The following is a 21,340-nucleotide window of genomic DNA, read 5'->3' as shown; positions in this document are numbered from 1 at the left end:
AAAAAAAGTTAAGGCTTGGCTCTTTTTTTATTTTCACAAAAGACAATGCCATTTCTTACTAAAATAAATGATACTTTGGCTCCCTAATATCATTCTCATCATTATAACTTCTATTTTTATTAAGAGAAGTGCTACACATACAAGTCATTTTGGCTTACAAGTCTTACAAGTTGGACCAAATCTAAAGCGCGCGTCACTGAACAATCTTTGCGTGTTTCATCTTCGTTTTCTTTTTCGAGTTTCTTGTCAAATTTGTTCGATCTCCTTCGTGCGTTCTCTCTTTGTCTTCGATCTCCTTCTGTTTTTTTCGATTTTCATGGTTTCTGAAATCAAGTTTTGAAATTGTTTTGAAGATGATGGATCTTCAGAAATACACCCGAACGATTACAAAAATACACCCAAACGATTACAGAAATACACCCAAACAGTTACAAAAATACACCCAAAGGATAACAGAAATACACCCAAAGGATTTAAAAAATACACCCAATATAGGAGGGAGACAGTATATTTCTTCTTGAAATCTTTTAATGTTTTACTGGTTAAGGATGAGGCACAGAAACAATCTAAAAGAAAAATCTAGAAGAACAGTAAAACAGTACCTTAAATAAAGTTTCTTCATTTTTTCTAGTGATTTTGAGTAAGGAGAAAGATAAAACGAAAAGAGGAGAAAAAATTTCAATAAAAAAAGGAAGAAGAGGTGGTATTGATGACGATGATAACAAGAGAGAAAAATTACAAAAAAGAAGAAGAAGAGACACGGAGAAAGAAGAAGAAGAAGAAGAAGCATGGAGAAAGAAGAAGAAAAAAAAAGGCACACAAAAAAACGTGAAAACGACGTGAGTATAAATGACTTGTATGACTTGTATGGGAAAATGCTTGTATGTAGAGAATAATCCTTTTATTAATTCTATTTTACAACCATATCTTATTATCATCGTTATCTCTTCTACTACCGCCAATATTACTATTCTCTTCTCTTATTTTTTGTGCAAAGATGCTATTTTTTTTTAAAAAAGATTTTTGTATTATAATTATCTTTTTTTTCTTGTAACATCATTTCTGGCAAGTCTTTTCTCACTAGACTATCTCAGTGAAGGAATTTTCAATAATAAACGGCTTGATAATTTTTGGAAAGTGGATTTTAAATCCCACCTATTACAAATAAAATCACCACAAAATCAGTTTTCGTTAATATTTGATAGACAATTTTTATCAAATAGTTCATATTGTCTCAAAATAATAATGTTGGGAGGCTAACGTATCACTTTTTTAAGGAGATTGTGTTATTTTTCGTAAAAACAGACAAGAAAAGAGTTGAATCTTTACTCTAAAATGAATAAGATCATTGACTAAGATAATTAGGGGACTGGGTATAATTACCATCGGCAAGAAAGGATTTTAATTTACTCCTAGGTCGAGTGTGTTTGTCTAGTCATTTAATGCAACTTGGAAGAGGTTGGGGGCTTGCAACTGCTGAGTTTGAGAGTAAAATCTTGAACTGAATCTAGGTTCCATGCCACAGCATCGACAATCCCCATTCCACAATACAAAAGATTCCTTCCACAACGCAGGTCTTACTATATTTGTCATAGTCATACAAAGATGCCTATTTTATCTTTAATTAATTGGTCGTCGTCTTGTTCACTGTACTTCATTGAATAAGCATTTTGACAACGCCGCTTTGGCCAGTCTCCAGCCATTAAAGGATCAAAGTTGGGTCTTAACTGTAGATTCAAATAGCCTGCAATTACAACAACTAATTCCAAGTACCAAAGCTCATCTCACTTACTAGGTTAAATTAACGAGTTCCTACATATCTTACAGTGTCTACCAACAAGAGTTTGGGGGGTTCCTAAACCAGACTACTCTGCAAAATACACATTCCACATTACGATCCAAAAACATCATCTAGCTTTAGTGAACAAGTAGGTAGTTCAATAGGTAAGAGTTGCTTTCCTAAACCATACAAAACATAAAAACGCTTAATTATCAACAACTGCATCAAAGAAACTTGGCAAACGATACCGGAGGCAGAAAGTCAACTGTCCTTTTCCGCTTCACAAATTCTTGCTGGCCCATCACTCCCTGCATTGCAATATATCACCAAATATGCAATAATATTAACAGCATACACACACTCAAACGAAAAAGAAACAAACCCGTGCAATATTCCCCAGGCACAAAAACTCTAACTGCCACACAAAATCAGTATGTCAAAAAAGGCTCACTCGATACGAACCTGAAGTGTCAGAAATTCAGAATTAGATTAATCATAGAAACAAGAACCAACTAACAAAGTGATTAGTTGTATACTTGTATTAACAAACCAACATTTGTCATCTATGCAAGTTCGGCAGAAATCACAACTTATCCCATAACTGATACTGACATCGACTTAAATTATCTCAATCGGAACTATAACAAATGCATTTTGCTTAGCCAAAATATTGTTTTCAATTTAAAGGCAACCATGGTAAGAACCGAAAACAAAACAGAGATTAAACTTACATTTTGAAGCCTGTGGCCCGTGCGGTCTTGTACAGCATCTTCACCAGGCAATGCAGCTGATGGCGACCCATTCGGGAACCTAGTCCTGCGATGCCCGCGACGGCCCCAGGTGCTGCACTTGCGTTTCTTTGTTCCCTTTGAACCAGATGCTTCGTTGGCACAGCCTGTTCCCTTTGTCCCCACGTGGATTGGATCCTTTGCTACCTCAGCATTGACATTACTTCCTCTCACGACCTCAACACCCAACCCGTTCTTGATTTCTAATAAAATTGTATCTCTCAAAATCCTATCGGTATACAACTTGTAGTCCTCATCCGTCAAGCAAGCTGCCTTTGCTAAACGCTTACACAGATGCACAAATGCATCCACTCTGGTTCTGTACAACGCTGTCATGTCGCCAGTTTGATTGACAACTCTTCCCGGTCCCAACAGGTACCTTGGCGGAACAGCCTCATGGTTATGTTCGTCAACAAACCGCGATACATACCATTTCCCACTCCCAGCTTTTCTCTTAATCCTCATTTCGGCAAGACAGCCGCAACGGGTTACAGCCTTGTGGTCCCTCTTTCGATCACTTTTGTCCAACCACTTCTTGTCTCTAAATCCTTCTCTGTTGCAGAGATAAGTGTACCGAACAAATTCCCCTTTACTGTTTTTTATCTTCTTTCCCTGCCTTATAGCAAAACCCTTAGCTCGCCCGTACTCATTGTAGAAGCGACTAGCTTCCTCAGGATCATTGAACTCCATATGTAGTACATCCTCAGCTCGAAGGACTTCAGACTCTATAAAGCCATCGTCCAACCTTACACACTTGTCAACATTGTCCCCGTCGATGTCATCGGGTTCATTCACTGTGTCCAAGGATGTTTCCTGAACAATAACAAACAAAAATTTAGATATATTTTCTACATTCACTCATACAGTAATTATTAGCAACCACAAGCAATGTGCATGTATTAATAAACAATAATACTCTCTGCATCATTACAAACGTCGAATCCCCAACAAATCGGCGTTCTGATTAAATTCCTCAAATTTTGGCTAACAAAATCTGCTTTGTATTTTCATATGCCACAACAACTCCAGTATGCCAAACTGGGAAGAACATGTTGCCATCATGTTATTCAATATTATTCTTAAACCACTCAAAGTGGTGCGGCTTCTAATTTTACACAAGTATCACTATTGTATCTATCATGGCTCAACATAAATCCTCTTTTGTGGTTTTCATGAATAAGATTCTCGTTCCCTGTAGAACATGAATCATATAAATGACAATGACTACATTAAACATCAATCCAACTGTTAGGACTTGCGACCAAATTTACTGGATCTCAACATTGTCTTATTAATGGAACCTTTGAAATGCTTGAAACATGGTCACTAACCCAAGCTAATGGCTACATGCTACAAACAATATCCTGGAAGGGAGACAAAGATTCATGTAATGAGCCCGTACCACTTCATCATCAACAAGGTCCTGCCTTTCACTCCCAACTTGGATTGTGTCAGCACTCCTTTTGCAATGATCATGCAGCTTTCTGCTAGAGGAAGCCATTCTCAACCTGAAATAAGAATGGAACCACAAAACTTAGCAATGAAAATCATAAGACAAATAAATCCCTTATTGCACTCTTCGAATTCTTCCTATTGCTTTACAAAATCTACCATCAAGTCTCTTCATTCCAAAGAAACATAATGCGTTCACAACATTCCTTGATCCTTCCCACTGGTCACTTCCATGGCTCTCTGCACCATCTCTACTCCATTTTTTTACTCAATTTCTTATGCAATAGAGGTGCCTAGATTGTCTTTGACATCTTTCAAAATTTTCTAACACAACATATTCCAGGCTCAAACAATAAAGGAAGTGCAATTGTCAAATCTATTCCATACTTGAACTCCCAAAGTTTCCATTGCAACCACTTTAATGGAGAAAAACATTTTAATACAGTAATTGGTACCTTCTTTAATTCTAGTTTTAAGTCACAAAAATGAATTAAGTAAACAAACCCACAATCTGGTTCTGTACAATGCTGTCATGTCACCAGTTTGATTGACATCAACTCTTTCCGGTCCCAACAGGTACCTTGCTGGAACAGCCTCATGGTTATGTTCATCCACAAAGCGTGACACATACCATTTCCCACTCTCAGCTTTCCTCTTAATCCTCATCTCGGCAAGACAGCCGCAACGGGTTACAACCTTGTGCTCCCTCTTGCGATCACTTTTCTCCAACCACTTCTTATCTCTAAATCCTTCTCTGTTGCAGAGATAGGTGTATCGAACAAATTCCCCTTTACTGTTTTTTATCTTCTTTCCCTGCCTTATAGAGAAACCCCTAGCTCGCCCATACTCCTTATAGAAGCGACTAGCTTCCTCCGGATTGTTGAACTCCATATGTAGCACATCCTCAGCTCGAAGTACTTCAGACTCTACAAAGCTGTTGGCCAACCCTACACATTTGTCAACATTGTCCCTGTCGAAGTCATCGGCTTCAATCATCGTGTCCAAGCATGTTTCCTGATCAATAACAAACAAAAATTGAGATATCTTTCCTACATTCCCTCATACAGTAATTATTAGCAACCTCAAGCCCTGTACACGTATTAATAAACAATAATACTCTTTGCATCATTACAAACGTTGAATCCCCAACAAATTGGTGTTCTGATTAAATCCCTCAAAGTTCGGTTACTAACAAACTTTGCTTTGTATTTCATATGCCACAACAACTCTAGTATGTCAAACTGAGATGAACATGTTGCCATCGTGTAATTCAATATTATTCTTAAACCACTCAAAGTGGTGCAGCTTCTAATCTTAGGCAAGTATCACTAATGTCTCTATCATGGGTCAACATAAATCCTCTCTTTTGGTTTTCATGAACAACATTCTGAATCCCTGTAGAACATAAATTATATAAATTACAATGACTACATTAAGCATCAATCCAACTGTTAGGACTTGCGACTAAATTTACTGGATCTCAACATTGTCTTCATTAATAGAACCTTTGAAATGCTTGAAACATGGTCACTAACCCAAACTAACGGCTACATGCTAGATACAATATCCTGAAAGGAAGACAAAGATTCATGTACCGAGCTCGTACCTCTTCATCATGAACAAGCTCCTGCCTTTCACTCCCAACTTGGGCTGTGTCAGCACTCCCTTTGCAATGATCATGCGGCTTTCTGCTGGAGGAAGCCATTCTCAACCTGAAATAGGAATGGAACCATAAAACTTAGCAATTTAAAACATGAAACAAATAAATCAAACATGAAACCAATAAATCCCTTATCTCCACCATCTCTACTCCATTTTTTATTCAATTTCTTATGCAATAAAGGTGCCTCGGTTGTCTTTAACATCTTTCAAAATTTTCTGGCACAACATAATTCCAGGCTCAAACCAATGAAAACATTGGTTGGTACATTACATTTAATCTATCAAACAAAAAAGGGAGTGAAATTGTCAAATCCATTCCATACTTGAACGTCCAAGTTTCCATTGCAACAACTTTGATGGAGAGGAACACTTTAATACAGTAATCGGTACCTTCTTTAATTACAGTTGAAGTCACGAAAATGAAGTAACTAAACAAACCTACAATTGGTGTTGGTAGCAAAAAGAAAACCTTGATTGGAACAACAGAGAAAGCAGATTAAATTTGGAAGTGTTAAACGCACTGATCTCTTTAAGCAAGAAACAATGCGCCTCCGCCGGAAGTGGCCGAAACTCTGTCTCCGGCAGCCGTGACTGCAGCAATGAGCTTTGAAGCCCTTGTGACACGCGGCAAAACCCTGCCTGTTGGTGTGCTCTATTATTCGGGCTATTTTTGTCTTTTACGAATATGGAAACTCCGGTCATCTAATTAAGTTGGAGCGAGTGAGCGACAAACTTTTTTTCCTTTTTACATACATGAAATGAAATGTTAAAATAAATTTAAATATAATTAATTTGAGTTGGTGGAGCGGTTAACTTATTCGTCCGCTTAAGTAAATGTTGGGTGTTCGAATTTCACTTTGTGTATGTAACAATCCATTGGCCAACGATAGACTCTTAAATGGAACTGAGATCTGTGACGGATTAGACGTTAACCTATCGAGTTGGGAGAAACCATGGAAAACAAAAAAAAATAAATTAAATATCAACTTAAGATAAAGACGTAAATTATCTTGTGTGTCCTAATTTATCTTGTTTGCTTAGAAAATAATATAAACTTACAAAAATTTCAGCTCTATAAAAATAAACTCTAATTCCATTGAGTCTAAATTATCACGTTTCTTTTTCACTTTTTTCTCTCTATCTTACAAATTGCTAGTAGGATATATATTTATTAGTGTGTATCAAAATAGTTTTAATGTAAATTTTTTAGTGCCTAATTTTTTGCACCATTTCTATTATTGGTGTTTTGGATGCATGGTGGTGGTTGAATAGTTGATATTTTGTTGTTCATTCAAGTAGTGTACAAAATGTTATGAAATGAGATGAATGTAAGTTAGTACATAAGCTTTATTGTTGTTTATATGAATAGAAAGAATTACCTTATTTAATTTGAATTTGTGAAAGCATGACATCGTTAAAATTTACCAAGTTTATTAATATATTTTTTAATATTTCTTTGACTGTCCAAACAGCGTATAAAACATTAAAACAAACATACACTAGGCAAGACTTATCAAATAGGCCAGACAAATCCAAAACTAAAGTCTTCAACAAGAAATAGGCCAAGTTGAGGCCCAACTATTTTTATCCAAGCCTAGCCTTTTTTTTTCAAAGATAAAAATATATTTCATTAAATATGGTAAATGAAATATAGGATCTATGTGAGGACAAAAAACAATGAAAAATGAGAATCTACTAAATAAATTTCACTTAGACTTTGTTTGGATATAAGAAAAAAAATAGAAAGAAAGAAAATAAGAAAAAAAAATGAGAAGAAAGAAAATAAAAGGTTCTGTAAAATTAAAATAAATAGAAAAAAAATAGAGAAAAAAAAAATTATTTGGATAGAAAGAAAAAAAAAAAATTATAATAATGTAAAACTATATTAATATCCTTAAATATTTTGTTTTTTTTATTAATCAAAGAATAAATTTATAATTTTACTAATTTTTATCCATTTTCCTTTTATTTTTATCTCATCTATGGAGGAAAATTTTGTTTATGGATCCACTTTATATTTTTTTCTTTCCATCCAAATAACAAAAAATTCACTTTTTCACTCTTTTTTTTTTCTCAATTTTTTTCCTCATTTTTTATAAATCCAAACAACCTCTTAGAAAAAATCTAATGGTCTAGAAAAAAAAAGAAAATTGTAAGAAGGGAAAGTAAACTTCTTTTAAGTGAATAGGGCTTGTGATCCAACTCAATGGAAAGCTACATGGAGGCATTGAATCTCTCGAAGGAGTTTACTGAAAGCATCAAGAATAAAAGTTGGGCCAGTGTTGGTTCCTTCAAAGATAGTTTCCAACATAAAATAGCAAGCAGTTGTTGGTTTCGATTGACACCACCCATAGAACAAAGCTGCTCCGAGGAGGTGTTCTACCAAGATCAAAATTCAGTAATTGAATGAGTGGGGAGGACAAGCTCAGAAAATTATTGGACCAAGTATCTCTTATTGCTGGGCATTGCATGAGACAGTGAGGGATTGTTTCGTCTTCTTTTTGGCAACGGGGACACAGTGCCGATGTTGCAGGAAATCTTCGGTGAATCTGGGCTAGAACTGGGAGCTGACCATGGAGGCACTTCCAGATAAACAGTTTGATTTTGTGAGGGAGCTTCATCTTTTAAAGGTTGATCTAGGGGGCTTTTTTGCTGCATATGGGTTGGACAGAGTTCAAGCGGAGGGTGCAAGAATAGGTACGCCACTCTATAACCTAATGTTGTATCGTACTTCTTTTGTTTGTTCAATGCCCATTGGAGTGAGTGTGTCATCTTCATCTTCAATTTTTAAAGATAGAATTCTAGTTGAAATATCTCTTGGGAAGATCTCTGTAATTAACGGCTGATTTCAAATTTTTTCTTCAGTGAACATTTATTTTAGCACAGTGAATGGATATGGAGGAGGTAGCCATGGATCATCAAATGTACGAATGTTAATACCGTTACCTATTCTCCAAGAAAGTCCCTTCTCCACCACATTTCTACGTTTGGTGGAGAGATAGAGACTGAAAGACTGAGACTGAGAGACAGAGACTAAGAGACTGAGACTGAAATAAGTTTGGTACCAAGTGAGAGACAAAAATTGAAATAAGAATAAAACTCTAATTTAATTTGCACAAAAGATAAAATTAGAATTAATTAATTAAAATGAGAGTATTTTAGGTATAAAATGTTATTAAAATTTTAGTCTCTGTTTCTAAAAATATCAGTCCCCTGTGTCCCTATATTTTGGAGGCACTAAAATACTGAAATTTTGGAGACAGAGACAGAAATTTTAGTACCAGTCTCTGAACCAACAAACATGATACTGTGTCTCAGTCTCTCAGTCTCTTTCCCAGTACTGCAAAACAAACACTACTTACAAAACACTTCTCCATCCCCAAGAAGAGAGTGTTCCAGTTTCTGCATTTAGAATATTTTCGTTTTTGAAATATTTACTTCTGTAAATTATGGCTAATAGAGAAGTAGAATGTGTCGCTACTTTCCAATACTGTTTGCCCAACAGAGCAAGGTTTTGGGCCCTAAGGTCTTTGAAACCAAGGCCTCCTTCCTTTCCTAGGCGGATCATAGTATCTCAGCTGATTCAGGCCATTCACCTTTCATTTTCTTTTTGCCCCCACCAAAACTGAGTTAGGAAGGAGTGAATATCGGAAATTAGACTGTTTGGTAATCTGAAGTAGGAGAGTGTGTAAATTGGGATGGCCTCTCCAATTGCTTTTAATAAAACTAATCTTCCCCCAGCAAACAATAGATTACGCTTCCAACCTTGAATTCTTTTCCGTACTTATTCCTTAACCATGTTAAAAGTAGCTCTTTTTGATCTATTAATAACATATGGCAACCCAAGATATTTATCTTGAACTCCTATATATGAAATGTTTAAGGAGGCCGCCAGACGAGTTCGAGAGTCAAGAGGAGTGTTATGGCTGAAAAAAACTACAGACTTGCCAAGATTAATTTTCTAACGCCTGAAGCACTCGTACATAGTTAATAATTTAAGGATATTTCCACAAACAGTTGTATTGGCCTTACAAAAAAGAATAGAGTCGTCTGTAAATAGAAGATGATTGACCTTAGGACAACGCCTATTAATCTGAATACCCTTAATGAGACTGTTTTGTTCTGTTTTGTGTAGCAAAAAGGAGAAAAAGCAAATACTTACAGATATTACTCCCAATAAGAATTTAATTGGGACCCACAAAATCTCTACGAAGACGAAGATAGACGCTGGGATAGGAGTAGAGATACCCAACCCATGAAACCCGCCAAATCCCGACAAAAAGTGAAATTTATAAAATATCCTCGCTTATATATAAAAAATATGCTATATTATTTTGAAAATTATTTCTATTTAATTTTCTTTTAATGTGTATATTGAAAATTTTATGTATATATAAACTATGTTAAAGTTATATTTAAATTATATTATAATTGTGTTCATTTTTCTTTAAATGTTTTAAAAATTAATATCTATAGATACCCAATACTCCGCCCAATAACACCCATTGCTATTGCCATTCCTAGTTACGATCTCCCATTGGGATCCCCGTTAGTAACAATAGAGAGTATACTTCAATCGTGTACTATTATTATTTTAACGATATTTCATGTCCGAAAAAAAAAACGATATTTAATTTTAACCCAGAGGTATCAGAAAATAAACCAAGTTAATCGATCCCTTCATTATCGAAGAGATCAAATTAGTGAAAGAATGAACAAGAGAAAACGTGCATTGTAAATAATAATTGAGTAAAGAATATCAGTAAATAAAGTCCATGTGAATTATTGTTTCCCAGAGACTAATATCTTTGATCAGTTCACCTTTGAATAGGTATTTGAGCTCCTTATAATAAACCAAAGCAGCACAAGAGAAAGGGGATTATGATAACAAGCAAATATGACAGCAAATTTTCAAGATGCAGTACAGGTTTCTTTTGCTCTCTATTTCATTTTTCAAGTCAGATGCAAGATTCACAAACAATAGAAATTATTATAAAAGAAAAAGAGAGAGAAAGAAAGAAAGGGGGTGTGGGTGGGGGGATTACAACACATGGGTGGCTACAACCTAGGACTTCACAAAGTAAGAGCTCACATGAAGAGCACTTGATCCCTATGCAGCAAGAGCACTCAAAAAAAGTCCATTGCTTTGGATATATATGTCCTTTAGCCTGTAGTAACTTTTCAAAAACCACGCTTTCATCAAATTATGTCTTAAGTGGTGCCTTCTTTTCTCTGTCAGATATCCGAGCTGGAGCATTGGAATGCGACTTGAATCGGCCCCTTCCTCCCTCCTCCTTTTCCTGAAGGATACACATGTCAAGATCACTCTCATCATCACACAGATACATCTCAAGTTCAATCTCCAATGATCACAAATTCATGGACAATGATGTACAAGTGAATGAGAATAGAAAACAAGATAAAGGGTTTCTATCCAAACCTTTTTCTTAACGATTTGAACCACGTCTTCGTCACGAAGAATATGACTAAGGCCACAATGTTGAGGGTAGTGCCTTGCACTTATACCCCAGACGAGAACATACTTCACATCCTTCACCAAACTTCTATGTATGTGATTGCAGAAGTCTTCTACACTGCAGCCACCTCTATCCTACAATAATGTGCCAGAGGAAGTGAAATTTCTGAAGGATGACATAATTTTCAAAATGAACATGGCAGACTGTTCCTTAGCAAGAATATTACATGATGAAACATACCGCGGAAAGAACCACAGGATCAGAGAAATCAGGCTGCTGCCCTTGGGGTTTTGTGTAAACTCGAACCAGACCCATTTCGTCCCACATCCTTGAAAGTAATCTGTCTAAGTTCAGCTGTTTACAAGAAACAAAGTGTTACCCACAACATAACCGAGTAAAATTAACAATATATAGCTTTCGGAATAGTTAGGTTGTAGTACATTTTAAAAAGATAAAGGGTTAAAATTATGTGTTGTCTCAAATTCTTCAAGTGACACAAAATATTAATCTACCTTCAAATTGCAGCTAATGACAACAGAATTAGGTTGGCGGGCTAGTCTGTCCACATCGTCAATACCAACAACATCTATCTTGTTGTAGACATATATACACTTCATGTATTTACGGTTTCCTTCAATGACATCTATGAGATCATCGACTGTGGCGTCCTCCCGGAAAAGAATCTGAAAAAGAGGTTGTCAGTCCAAGTCCCTTTACACGGATATGCAATTATAAGCAGAATCAGATCTCAGTAATATTTTTACTACATTTAAATTTTACTATACTTATCATCATGTAAATAAAAATAAATAAATAGAAAAGCCTGCCTAATGTCCATAATCAGAGTTATCGACCAATTTCACTTCTACTTGGAATAACATAGATGGAAAGGAACACTGATATTGAGGGTTAATATGAGCAATGTAATAGATGCACTCTGTTGAAGCATTTGGCGTTAATAATAAATTTTAAAGAAATAATAATAAAAAAAAGGGACTAAACTTACTACTGGTTACCAGGGAAGCCTGAGAAGTGAGAACGCAACATAAATGAGAATCCAAAGAGAAGTTTAATAAGAGACAATGAATTCATCAATTATATGTAGCAGACACATTTCACATTTTATCAATATATAAACACTTTTCTTCACATCTCAGAAAGAAAAGGAACGATTGGGTAAATGATGACTTTGATAAAGAATTATTCAGGGGCATTGGGGTTATTGGATTTGAATCCTCTAAATTTTGAATTTCACTTTAGAGGGTAAAGTGTGATCTCTCACCATTTATTTTATAGGTAGGACCAAGAGAAAACATGAGAGAGAAACTATTCAAGGGTGAGAAATCATACTTTATTCTCTAAAGTGAAAATTCAAAATTTAGAGGATCCAAATTCTATTGTTAAACGTATTTGGAACTCTGCACAATTGCATAAAAGTTTAGGACAGTCAGTGTTTAACAAAGTGTCAAATCCTCTACAATGATGTGGTTTGTTGAGTTTGCTCTTTGGTAATTGAATTCAATTTCAGCACCAGGAAAACTGCATTATCCATGTCTGAAATCCAAAATACTCGTGTGCATGGCTGATATGAAATATGAATCCATAATTGGGATTTCCACAAAGCATTAGTCTTAGCTAGAGTTTGCTTACGCAACCATAAAATCATGGTTTGCAGAAATCAAAGCAACCTCACATCACCAACCAAGCTATCAATCTATTCACCGCACTTGTTCCGCCACATTGAAACAAACTAATGCAGTAGTACAAGTGTATATTTATCATAGAAATAACTACAACTCATTTATATACATACATCCTTGGAAAGGAAATTTAAATGACATTACACTAGAGTTTGCTATGTACCTCTGCATTGTGAATTTTGTATTCATGCAGAATCTGATAACAAAGCTTCTCATCCACATGAGTCAAAGGCAGAGTGCTGTTAAATGAGATGCCACCAGTCTTTTTCTTTTTGAAATATATCTGCCAGGTAAGAAAGCTCCAATATTACAGACAGAAAAAATAATATAAACCCAATACAGGCTTATGTTAAGTCCCAAAACATCCTCAGGGACACAGCTAGAAACATACCTGAGGTGGTCTCTTGTTCAACCGCAAGCCCACAGCTTCAAGCTCCCTAGTCAATATTTGCCTATGGCCCTCACTCTGACACAATTAAGGTACAAATAACAAATAGAGAACTATCTCAGAACAATCCAACATGAACATGGTGTAAAAACTGGAAACAACGCAAGGGAAAGTGAAGCACTAATGCTCGAGAACAAGATATCAGTGTGATATCAGTCTTTTTGGAAGTGTATTCACAAAAGAAGGAAATAAATGACACAGCTGGGTATCCGGGAGAACCAAACAAGGAAAAATTAAACTATCATAAGGGAATACTGTCTTTATATTCATAAGTTAGTTATGACAGCTTTGTGGTAGTTACAGCTGCCCCATGTCCCCATCCTAGCTGGCACACTGCTTTCTAAACTGTTCTACTGCTCTCTTAAGCTCTCATAGCTCACTCTATTAGACACAAGTGTTGCTCTACCATAACATATTCTTTGTACGGCTATGCCATAAACAGTAATAACGGGGAGAAAAAAAAGAAAAGAAAAAATGTGTAAAGGAGAATATGTTGAAGACTCAAATATGTTTCTATCCAAGTGGAACATGAAGTAACAAACATGATTCGGTAAAAATAATGATCTTAAACAGGCACATAAGAGTTATGCAAGTCACATTATGTTTAGAGGGTTGGACAATAATAATTTAAGGGAATACAAAATAACTATTATATAACGAAAAAACTTGGTTAGTTTCTCACCTTGATTGAAGGGTGTCTCTTTAAACAATAATGTTTAATGATCGTCAATATCTTAGCTAGTTATTGTATTTATTGCCAGTTAGAGCAGTAATTTATTAAAATAATTAACATATCATCATAGAACATTCAACTACCAAGACTAATTACAATAAGATTGAAAGACTGCAGTAGGAGATGCCAAGAAGAACTTACTTTTGAAGCATCAAGAACCATCAATACTATGTCGGAAGACTTAGCAACAGCAATAACCTGGGAGAACATTCACATATCAAAACTTTTCCATGGTTCGTAATCTGGAAAAAAATCATGGTTTCTGACTTGGAGGAAAATGGGATATAGATCGGAGAAAGAACCAAGCATGAAATGCACGTGACTAGCCACATCACCTCTTTTTAGTATGTACTAGGTAATAAGATAGCAGCACTGTTTAAAAGTTGTTTATCAATTCTTAATTGCAAAGGCAATACCCTGAAAACTACAGGAATGATTGAAACAACAAATTTGCGTTTTACCTGTCTCCCACGTCCCTTGCCTTCAGAAGCACCCTCGATAATTCCAGGAAGATCAAGCAACTGGATTTTAGTATCATTATAGTGTATGATGCCAGGAATGCAAGTAAGAGTTGTGAACTCATAAGATGCAGATTCTGAATGTGTGCCCGTTAACATTGTCAAAAGAGTTGACTTTCCCACACTGGAAAATGACAAAAAACATTGGAAGGGTGAAATCTTAGGAACACGTGAAATTTACACATATAGACAGCAAAAGCATGTAAACCCATCACAGATACAAAACATGTGAAGGTATAAAGTCCAATACACCTTTAATATTTTAATCAATTTCGATAGCAAAAGAAAATAATAAAACATTGATAACCAAAACTAATGAGAAAAAGAATTTTAGAATGCAAACCTTGGAAATCCAATCAGTGCAACACGCCCATGGCCAAATTTTGTAACTTCAAATCCCTCTCCTCCTCCACTAGATCCCTATCACATAATTTGACAAGATACAGTGGCTTATGAAACTATGACCAGAGAATATCAAACAATGACAGACAAGTAATTGAGAAACATATGCATGCTGAACTAAACATGAAAATAATATGTAATTTAAAAGATTCACCCATCAGACATTTCTAAACATTAGTACTTATCAATAACGGATACATTCTTGGGTTAAAGCATTTTATACTGTTTCTTTTCTGTGGGAAATAGATAAGATTTCATTAGGGCTTAAGGTAAATGAATTGGAAGCCCTGAAGTCTTGAAAAATTCCTGGATCTCACCACAAAGTGCATTCATAGCATCGCAATCAAATATATTGCATAATTTTCAACACTTTGATCTACATCTCTTTCTCCATCATCGTAGATTTGTGAATCAACTTCTTCAACATTAGGAATTGAGTTTGAGCATTTCATTGTAATCTTGGCTTCTAACTTTACCTTACTAATTCCCTAAACCTAGTCTAACAAAATTTCTCCAATTGTAAACAAGCACTTCAACAAAGTAATACAACTATCACGATTAATAAATGCCTCATTAAAGAGACAGTTGCAGAGCCAGTGTGAAACACTTAGGCCTTGCGCACCCCACATTATTGCTTAGGATTCCGGTGTCAATTTAGCGCCTTCGACCACGGCGAGTACATAAACAGAGTAAAGAACCACATACCCCTCCCTTGGAATCTTTTATTCATCTCAGCTAAATACGTATACTCATACAGTATAGTGATAGAAGCAATATGAATTCAGGATCCAAGTATTAATTTGACAAAAATCATACTAAAACTAAAGACATATGCGAAAAGACAATACGAATCATGTCAAAAACTTAATCATGTGAAGGAAAACAAAATATTGAACTTAAAAGTAAATGTATTTATAACTAACAATTAATAACAGCACAAAGCAGTAAATACAGGCATGAGAAGGAAAAACAAAAAAAAAAGTGTTTTTAAATACTTTTGGAGGCTCCAACAATTGTGTCCTTAACTTGGCTATCTTTGCCTTGAGCTGCCCGAGATGATACTCTGCGTAACAAACAAATCCAAAAGCAGTTATCATAATAACGAAAATCGTAAACATAGTCCAGAACTGGTTATAACGCATAATAATGAAATATGCAAGATTTAGAAGGGTGGAACTGTGCAAGTGGCACATAATGAGTACCTGTGGCTTTGTTTTTCTGAGTCCGAGCCATCTCGGCTTCAATCTCTTTGATCTTCTCAATGATACCCATTCTGCCTGGCTATTTCGTCTACCCAGCTATGCTAAATTATATGCTTCTTTTTTATGGAAAAGGTGCAATCTATTATATGAAGAAAACAAAAGTGAGCGAAGGTATTAGGCAACCTCCGAGAGAGAGAGAGAGAGAGAGAGAGAGAGAAAAGGGAGTGGAATGAAGAGTGAGGAAGAGTGTAGGTCTCACGAACGAGTTTGGGCCCTTCAGGGCCACAATTCTTCATATTGGGCCACGTTCAATGTTTCCACACTAATCTAATAATCCCTCAAAAGCCCAAATTGGCCCCTGTCAAATCTTGTGTCATACAGTGTAATACTGATACCCCGACACTGACACTCTACTGATCTTAAGCAGTTTAATTAAATTATTAAATAATTTTTAATTATTATATAAAAATATTTTTGTGTGAATAATTACTCAATCAAAAAATAGGAATGGTGTATTATATATGATTATTAGTATACTATCAAACCCGTATTTACGCACATGTATAAAATTTTTTTCTCCAAAAAATAAATATCAAGGAATAAACAAAAAGTCATATATTGCATAAAAAAGGACCAGCGAAAGTTTCTATGTTGCACAATAATCCTTTTTTTTCCCAAATAGAACAAAATCCTTAATTTATGTCTGCATTCAACAATTTCATATAAAATCTAGAGTAAACACTTAAAATTATAAATCAGATATTTTGGTTCTCATATTTTGCCCTCCATTACTTTTAATGCATATTAGACAAATAAATCTAATAAATTTTATTGTAAAACAATTAAATTTCTAAAGTATAAAATTAGTCCATTACAAAAAACAAAGAGATTAATAGGGGAGTAATTTTTAAAAACTCCTAAAAAAATAAAAATTTATTGAAAAAAAGTGTACAATTTAATTTTTTTTATGGTATCTTTCAATTTAAGAGATTAGGAACTAATTCGTTGTGCGTATCTGAACTCTATTTAAGAGTTTGTTATTGGCTGACTAATGAGATGTTCATACATAGAATGTGATTCAAACTTCCGATGCTTGAGCAGACAAGTGAACTAATCACTTGATCAACCCAAGTTGGTTAATCTAAAATTCTTCAAAAACGAACTTGAATGTTTAAAATTTATCATATAGTTTATATTTTTGACAAAAGAATACATTTCATTTATAATAATAGTTATACGACACTTACAAATAATAGAGACAAATTAGATCCATGTTTAAAGAAAAATATTAGATATGTTATATATTGAATTATAAGCTAAAAGTAAGCTCAATATTTAATTTCAAAAAATTTTAATAAATAAAAACAAAGACAAATATAAATATCTATAGTTTCTATATTTATAGAAAAAGTGTTGCAACATGCTAAAATATTCATTTTTCTCTTTGGCTTAAATATGAATCCTCCTCTAATCTGAAAATATTTCTATGAACAAAAAATAAACTACCATGTATCATTCTCTCCAATTTAAAATATTTGTAGCACCATACCTAAATCATCCTAAAGAGAAAAATAAAATAACACAAAAGGAGAGAGGACTAAACAAATAAAAATTACACTAAAATAGAAAGATAAAATAAAATAAAAATAAAAAAATAGAAAAAAGTAATGAAAAAAAAGGGGATAGGATAGGAGAAAAGGGATGGGGATGAGAGAAGGGGAGGAGGAAAAACAAAGGGGAAGAAAGGAAGAAGGTGAATCAGAGTGCGAAGAATGAGAAAGGGAAGAGAAAAGTAGAAAAGTATAGAAAGAAAGAACGAGAGAAAGAAAAGAGTGGAGAAAGGAGAGGGAGGGCCGCTGCCTAGCAAGATTGATGGCGGCAGCAAACCCCAACAAGCAAATTAATTTTCTTGTTTACAGAGAGAAAACGATGACAGCAACCCCAACTTCAGAAAAAGGCAATGAATAGGTTCCATATAGTTTATACATCATTGTACATTTGCACATAGGGAGAGTCTTTGGTGTGGATTGTATATAGTATCCACATGTGTGGATCCTATGTGGAAGAGATGACAATGAAATATGCGTGGGACGGTTTAGGTGTGACAGGATGTTGTTGCATCATCCCTGCTGATAGCCACAGAGAGGCTGCAGAAATTGTCGTTGATTAGGGTGCTAATGAAAAAGTATTCCATTTTGTTATGCTTAATTTTTTTTTTGGGATTATAGAGCAGACATGTTTTTAATGGGGGTTGATGAGTTTGGAAAATTCTAATTTAATTTGATGATGAACAAATATTATTAAAAATAATTAATTACAAAATTATTAATTTTTTTTTGTATACTAAACGGGGCTAGAAGCCCAAAATTACATTATAGAAATAGTTCGGGGTAGTACAGCCCCTCTCGCATCATCTAAGACAATGTTCCTAAGTTCTGCAGACGGTAAGTCAACAAAATGAAATCCCGGTGCTGCCATCAAGCTTTTACGGGATAAGAAGTCCGCTCCTCTGTTTCCTTCCCTGTATGTATGTTTGAATTCAATTTTCCATTCCCTTATCGTCATTTGGTGAATTTGTCTAACCAGTGGCTCGTGATGATTCATGCATCGCTTGGGTTTGATCATTAGGTTGTACACCGCTCTAGCATCAATTTCAAACACGATTCTTCTTAGTCCAAGCTCCCAAGCTGTTCTCAATCCATGTAGCAGTCCCCATAATTCTGCTTGAAAAGCTGTACAATTTCCTATATTTACCATATATCCAGCTAACCATTTACCGTGTTCATTCCTAATTATGCCACCGCATCCTGCTTTTCCAGGGTTGCCCAAGGAGGTTCCATCTGAGTTAATTTTAATCCATCCAACAGGGGGCGGCTTCCACGAGATTTGTATCTCTCTTTTTTGCTTGGGATAATTGATAAGAGGCTCTTTTTTAAAAGCTTCTTTTATGTTTTGGACGTAAGCCATGATGGAGGTTTTAGCTTCCGCTGGTCTTGTTGTGGATTGGGTAAATATTTCTTTATTACGCCAATGCCACAACCACCAACAAGTTACCAGGAAGTATGTCTTCCATTTTTCCTGATTAATTCTACCAATTTCTGTTATCAAGTTCCACCTCACCCAGATATTAAAAGGAGCTCTAAAGAACATGTTAAAGTGCTGCGGATGAATTAATTGATGCCAAACCTTAGCAGCTGGGGGACAGTCCCTTAGTACATGTAGAATTGTTTCTTCTTGGCCTTGGCAGATGTGACAGTCCGGATTACTACCGAAAAACCTTGCTCTTCTCTCTGCTGTTAAGAGTCTTTTGTGAATCATCAGCCATCCGAAACATTTTATCCTTTGTGGTCCTTGCCAGCTCCACAGGATTTCCCAAATTCTATCTTCAACTTCATTATTATTATTATTACTTAAGTACTTGTAAGCGCTTGCTATGGTAAACTCCCCATCTTTCGAAAGATTCCAAAGGATTCTGTCCTCACCTCCTTCATCAATTGGAGGAGGAGTTGCTCTTATCTTTTGGATAGCTTCGTGTGGGAGATAGCGAGCAAGAAAATGTAGGTTCCATTCTCCAGTTTCCAGTCTAATGTCTCTCACCTTGAGACTGAAAAGCTCTTCTTCTAGAGATTTTGTTACTTTCAAACAAAGTTGCCCTTCATTTCTAACCTAGGGGTCAGTCCACAAGTTTATAGTCTTTCCGTCACCCACCGTGAACTCTATATGTTTTATCAGTTTACTCCATTGAGCAGCCAGATTTTTCCATAAAGGGGAATCAGTTTTATAGGTTTCCATACCTTGTAGGAGGTTTTTTCCCCTCCTGTACTTGCTATACATCACTCTGACCCAAAGCGCCTCCTTTTCTGTGAACAATCTCCATAGTGTCTTCATTAGAAATGCTTGATTCATCACATGAATCCTGCGGAATCCTAAACCTCCCAGCTCCTTTGGCTTACAAATTTGTTCCCAGCTGACTGCATGAATTTTCTTGTTATTTTGATCTTCTCCCCAGATGAATTTTCGTTGAAACTTCTCAACTTCGGCTCCTATCCCTTTTGGTATGAGGGAAAAAGGCATGTCAAAATTTAAACACGGACTCACAACTGATTTAGCCAAAGTGATGCGTCCCACCATTGATAGACAATTGACTTTCCAACCCTTGAATTTTCCTTTAACTCTATCCAGGATATTTTTGTATTTTTCTTTACTTTTTCGACCATTAGTTAACAAGGCTCCTAGATATCTCCCCAAATAAGAGACTTCTTGAAAATTGCATGCTCCCTTTATACTTTCTCTAATATTATGTTCCACATTTTTTGAAAAAAGAATAGATGACTTTGCCACATTTATTTTCATTCCTGATGCCTCTTCAAATCCTTTGAGAGTTCTCTTGATTTGCTTTATTTGGGATAGAGATGCCTCTGCAAAAAGTAAGAGATCATCTGCAAATTGTAGATGTGAAATTGGAGGTCCATCTCTTCCTACCTTCATCGGCTTCCATAGTCCCTTCCCAATATCATCCTCTATGGCATGAGATAATTTCTCCATGGTTATGACAAACAAGTATGGAGATATGGGGTCTCCCTGTCTAAGTCCCCGATTTGGTTGGAAAGTCTCCGTTTTACACCCATTCCAGAGTACCTTGTATTTCACCGACTTTACACAGGCCATAATAATCTCCAGCTCCTGCTTTTTTATGCCAAACTCCCTCAAAGTGGCTTCCAGGAAGTTCCAATTTAATCTATCATACGCCTTCTCAAAATCTATCTTGAGAGCCATGAATTTCTTCTTCCCTTTCATCCTCTTCATATCATAGGTCATCTCTTGGGCTATGATAATATTATCATGTATATTTCTACCCGGTACGAAGCTTGATTGGCAGGGAGATATACGATCTTGAAGGGTGGGTTTTAACTTCTCAACCAGAATTTTTGTGATGCATTTGTATGTAACATTACATAATGAGATTGGTCTGAATTGTGTGATGAACTCCGGCTGATTTACCTTAGGGATCAGAGCCAAAAGGGTATTGTTGATGTGCTCTATCTCTCTTGGGTTTTTCCAAATATGTGCTACATATTTTGTAATCGATTCACCCAAAGTCTTCCAGTTATCTTTGAAAAAGAGGGCAGGGTACCCGTCCTCTCCAGGAGCTTTTAACGATCCTATGTTGAACATGGC

The 21,340-nt window shown here is 35.5% G+C and overlaps 2 protein-coding genes across 2 annotated transcripts; both read right to left on the bottom strand.

The window, feature by feature from the left end:
* Nucleotides 1–1,370: 1,370 nt before the first annotated feature.
* Nucleotides 1,371–6,384, bottom strand: LOC130949175 (uncharacterized). The gene is made up of 6 exons (XM_057877971.1): nt 6,152–6,384; nt 5,627–5,732; nt 4,529–5,034; nt 3,971–4,076; nt 2,512–3,381; nt 1,371–2,088 (listed from the first exon to the last, which is right to left on the bottom strand). The coding sequence occupies exons 1-6, from the start codon at nt 6,382–6,384 to the stop codon at nt 2,005–2,007; spliced, it is 1,905 nt and encodes a 634-aa protein (XP_057733954.1). The 3' UTR covers nt 1,371–2,004.
* Nucleotides 6,385–10,590: 4,206 nt separating this feature from the next.
* On the bottom strand, nt 10,591–16,376 carry LOC130951440 (developmentally-regulated G-protein 2). Its single transcript, XM_057880090.1, has 11 exons — nt 16,163–16,376; nt 15,956–16,023; nt 14,902–14,978; nt 14,502–14,682; nt 14,182–14,238; nt 13,251–13,325; nt 13,023–13,142; nt 11,672–11,842; nt 11,400–11,513; nt 11,123–11,293; nt 10,591–10,982 (listed from the first exon to the last, which is right to left on the bottom strand). Exons 1-11 carry the CDS (start codon nt 16,230–16,232, stop codon nt 10,887–10,889), a joined length of 1,200 nt encoding a protein of 399 aa, XP_057736073.1. The 5' UTR covers nt 16,233–16,376; the 3' UTR covers nt 10,591–10,886.
* Between the last annotated feature and the right edge of the window lie 4,964 nt (nt 16,377–21,340).

Source organism: Arachis stenosperma, chromosome 9 (assembly GCF_014773155.1).
Source record: "Arachis stenosperma cultivar V10309 chromosome 9, arast.V10309.gnm1.PFL2, whole genome shotgun sequence".
Lineage (NCBI taxonomy): Eukaryota > Viridiplantae > Streptophyta > Magnoliopsida > Fabales > Fabaceae > Arachis > Arachis stenosperma.
This window is presented reverse-complemented; position numbering and strand designations above follow the sequence as displayed.

Coding starts and splice junctions, on each gene's coding strand:
- LOC130949175 (XM_057877971.1), bottom strand. CDS start 6,384: ATGACCGGAGTTTCCATATTCGTAAAAGACAAAAATAGCCCGAATAAT. Junction 5,035..5,626: donor AGCTTGTTCATGATGAAGAG/GTACGAGCTCGG, acceptor GTTATTGATCAG/GAAACATGCTTGGACACGAT. Junction 2,089..2,511: donor CGGGCCACAGGCTTCAAAAT/GTAAGTTTAATC, acceptor ATTGCAATGCAG/GGAGTGATGGGCCAGCAAGA.
- LOC130951440 (XM_057880090.1), bottom strand. CDS start 16,232: ATGGGTATCATTGAGAAGATCAAAGAGATTGAAGCCGAGATGGCTCGG. Junction 14,239..14,501: donor GCAAGGGACGTGGGAGACAG/GTAAAACGCAAA, acceptor ATGTTCTCCCAG/GTTATTGCTGTTGCTAAGTC. Junction 11,514..11,671: donor TCATTAGCTGCAATTTGAAG/GTAGATTAATAT, acceptor TCTTGTAAACAG/CTGAACTTAGACAGATTACT.